At 41.8% G+C, this 3,798-nt stretch overlaps 1 protein-coding gene across 1 annotated transcript in view; it reads left to right on the forward strand.

The window, feature by feature from the left end:
* The window catches only part of CFAP45 (cilia and flagella associated protein 45), a 23,314-nt gene that overhangs the window by 9,687 nt on the left and 9,829 nt on the right, over positions 1–3,798 (forward strand). Inside the window, exons 5-6 of the mRNA XM_023538267.1 lie at positions 354–569; positions 2,321–2,450. Of these exons, the coding sequence (XP_023394035.1) occupies positions 354–569; positions 2,321–2,450 (346 nt within the window). The remainder of the gene's footprint in view (positions 1–353; positions 570–2,320; positions 2,451–3,798) is intronic.

Consider the following 3,798-nt stretch of genomic DNA (forward strand, 5'->3'; position numbering starts at 1 on the left):
AAGCCTCTGAAATTTCACGGAGATTTTGTGTGTCCATATGTAAGTGAGTTTTATGGAGAGGAAGGCCCATAGCTTTTATCATATTCCTAAAGAGTGACCCATGACCCCCTAACACTAAGACTCAGTACCCTGAAAAATGCTACTCTGGGCCTCTACTTGCACAGACTAGCACTTGGCAGGAGTTGGTAAGTGCTAGGTTCTTATTAAGGGGAAGGAAAAATATAAGAATGTTCTTGCTTTTCTGGGCTTGTGAGCAGCTATGTGCATTTCCAACACACTGGTACTACTCTGCTCCCATTTCTCCCCCCTCCAGCTTCCAGACCTCCATGGTGCATCCCTCCCTAATCTCACCCCCAGACCTTGTGCCACAATTTCATCTTCACTCCCCAGATCATCCTCAATGCCAAGTGCCATGCCATTCGGGATGCCCAAATCCTGGAGAAGCAGTTGATCCAAAAAGAACTGGATGCAGAAGAGAAGCGGTTGGATCAGATGATGGAGGTAGAAAGGCAGAAATCCATTCAAAGGCAGGAGGAACTGGACAGGAAGAGGAGGGAGGAAAGAATTCGGTAAAGAGGTGGTTTTCACATCCCCTTTCTGTCATTTTCATGTATCTTTAGGTCTATGTAGTCTTTCACTGAGGGATGAGATGAGAAATGACCATTATCATCATCTGTTATTATCTCAAAACCTTTATGAAGTGATTCATAGAACCACAGAACTTCCTAAGGCTTATTTCCAAGATCATAACAGGTGCTTCACAATCTGGCCTCAATTCAGCCTCATTTCTCACCATTTCTTGCCAACTACTCTATGCTTCCCCCCATTCCCCAACATGCTAAGTGTTGTCACAAGTTCATGACTTTTTGTTGTTCACGCTGCTTTGAATACCTTTCTCTTTCCTTTCCTTTGGAAAACACTGTTTCTTCCTTTAGTATGTAATTTTGCTGTCACCTCCCTTGAGAAACCCCCCAAACTTCCCTAGGCAGGGTTGGTGGCTCTGTCTTCTGTGTCTCATCACTGTGTTTATACCTACACACCACTTCTTGCATTGTGGCTCTCTGACCCTCACTAGACTGTGTGCTCTCAGAAGGCAGGGTCCCTGTTTCATTACTTTCTTTAGCTCCTGGGCCTAGCAGAGTGTTTGGCCCCGTAGTAAGTTCTTAACACATTAGAATGAATAATTTAGTTTTCTTTGTTTTGCAGAAAAGTACAAGACCCAGAGCATGTAAGTTATAGAGTAATAGTGTCCTATATTTAGAACACTAACCATATAATACAAGAATTACCTCTATAAAATAGTATTAGTACCACATTGAATGGCAGTTCTCTCTCTCCATCTGTAATCAGTTCTCTTGTACCATTCATCTCTGGAAATCTAGTAGACTATAGCAGGCTGCCAATAAAAGTTTAATGCCTAAAATTGGCTCTTCATCTTCTGTGTAAACATCTCCAGTTGAGGAAAAACCTTTGACTCATTAGGCAGCTCTAATGATTTGAGTTGGTCCTTGGACTGAGTTCCAACTTGCTTCCATGTAACTCTTACTCATTACTCCTGTTTATTTCATCTGGAGTCATGAAGCCATTCAGGTGCTCTATCTGAACATGAATGTATTCTTTCTCCTAGATTCTGAACCTAATCTGTGTCTTTCATTTTCCTAGCCTTTACTTATATATCCCAGGGTCTAGGTGCTTCCTAGTTTATTTATATCCCAAAACACATAGAGAGCCATGGGCAACACTGATTGTAGAATCTGGTTCCTCAGACTCAGCCTTGTCTACAAGCAGCTGACAATATCAAAATGTGAGATAAGATGTAAGAAAGACAGTTAGAAAATTAGGCATGGAAAGTTGCAGGGGGTGACAAGGTACATGGGGTGATAGCAGAGGCATTGGAAGAAGGATAAGTCGTGGGCTTTTGAACTCTCAAAGCTCTGTGAAGCCAGCATGGGAAGCTCGTTCCCTGTGATTACTCTGGGAAGGCTTGCGGGGTGGTAGGATTTCAAAAGTTCTTTACACACTAAAAGGAAGAAGAAGAAGGTGCATTATAACGTGGGATGTACTCTTGGGAAACATATGAACAAAGGGAATATCAAGAAGGGTGAGACCTGGAACCAGGAGCTCGGAAGAGAGAGGTCTGACCCCTTGCAACACTCTGGGGGAAATACTTTGGTCTGGGTTCAGGAAGCATAGCAATATTCACGGCACTTCTCAAATTGTTCCTGTCACACTTCCTATCGTGGGAGTTATTTGGGTGGAGGTTGGAACACAGAGACATGGACCCTCAATTTCTAAGACACTGTGGCCTTGTTCTCTCCAGAGGAAGACGGCACATTGTGCAGCAGATGGAAAAGAACCAGGAGGAGCGATCATTGCTTGCAGAGCAGCGGGAGCAGGAGAAGGAGCATCTGCTGGAGTACATGGAGCAGCTCCAAGAGGAGGATCTCAGGGTAACAGGGCTGTATAGATATGCCAACTTCCACCAGCACCAGCAACAAAAGCTTACAAAAATTGAGGGTTACCGGGTGTGGACTAATTTTCTGTCAGGTACATGCCCATTTCACAACATCATCACCATCAACTTTTTATTGCCATATTAAACATTTATTTGCCGTGCTGTGGATAGAGACCGTACCTGCCTCCCTGTGACCTGGAGTCCAAGACTGAGATGTCCATGTGAATGGACACATAAAGGAAATATGTGGTTGTGTGCTTTATACAAATAAGTAGAGGAATGTTTTATAGTCTTCCCTCAGTTATCTAGGGACACTGCACACTTTGTAGAAGAACAGTAGCAGTGTCTTAGTTCCAGGCTCCCTGCTGTTATCTCCTTCAGCATACACAGCATCCCGATGTCGTTAATTGTGTCGAGGAGCCAAACCTTCTTTCCTGTTAGCCTAAATAAAATTAGTAGGCATATCCATTGCAGAAGAAATGATGACATACTGGCCCAAACTAAGTAGATTTAAAATAAAATCCTATTCTATTTGCCTTATCTGGTTTGTTGCAATATACAAAGGCACAGTCAGAGACATGGCAAGCATTTGGAGCATTTATTCTTTTTTCCCCTTCTATTTTTTACTTTTGAAAAATTTTTATACACGGACAAATGAAAAGAATTGTACCACACCCATCAATGCTTCACTGATTTAATGATTGTTAATCTGCCTTGGTTGCATATTTTGTTATTGTTAAACTGTTTAAAAGTAAGTTGTAGATGTCTCGACACTTCGCTACTAAATGCTTCAGTCTACATCTCTGAAGAACAAAGACACTCTCTTATGTGTCAACAATACCATTATTGCATCCCCATCAAAAAATCAAATCCAATGATTCTATATCATTTAATATTTAATCCACATTCAAATTTTCCCAGTTGTTCCCAAAATGTATTTCAGTTGTTTTCTTTTTTCTGAACCAAGATAACTCACTTAAGTCTCTAGTCCGTTTTTATCTAGAAGAGTTCGTTCGTTTGTTCGTTCCTTCGTTCCTTCATTCTTTCGTTCCTTCATTTTTATAAAATGAATATTTTGAAGGATCCAGGTCAGTTGACTTGAAGAATTTTCCACATTCTGCTTTGTTGGTTATTTCCTCATGGTGCCATTTAACTTCTGGAACATGTATGCTTTTACTTCTCTCCTCCTCCCACATGTTCATGGATGATTGAATTGTCATCTTCCGGTGCATTTGATGGTGGTGAGTTTCGGGGGGCCCCTGAATGGTCTCACAGTTGGCCTTATAATTATGAAGGCTTCTCAGAGCACCTGAGGTGTGGGAGGAAGATCACCGGTATGGTTA

The sequence above is a fragment of the Pteropus vampyrus genome, unplaced genomic scaffold, assembly GCF_000151845.1.
Source record: "Pteropus vampyrus isolate Shadow unplaced genomic scaffold, Pvam_2.0 Scaffold217, whole genome shotgun sequence".
Lineage (NCBI taxonomy): Eukaryota > Metazoa > Chordata > Mammalia > Chiroptera > Pteropodidae > Pteropus > Pteropus vampyrus.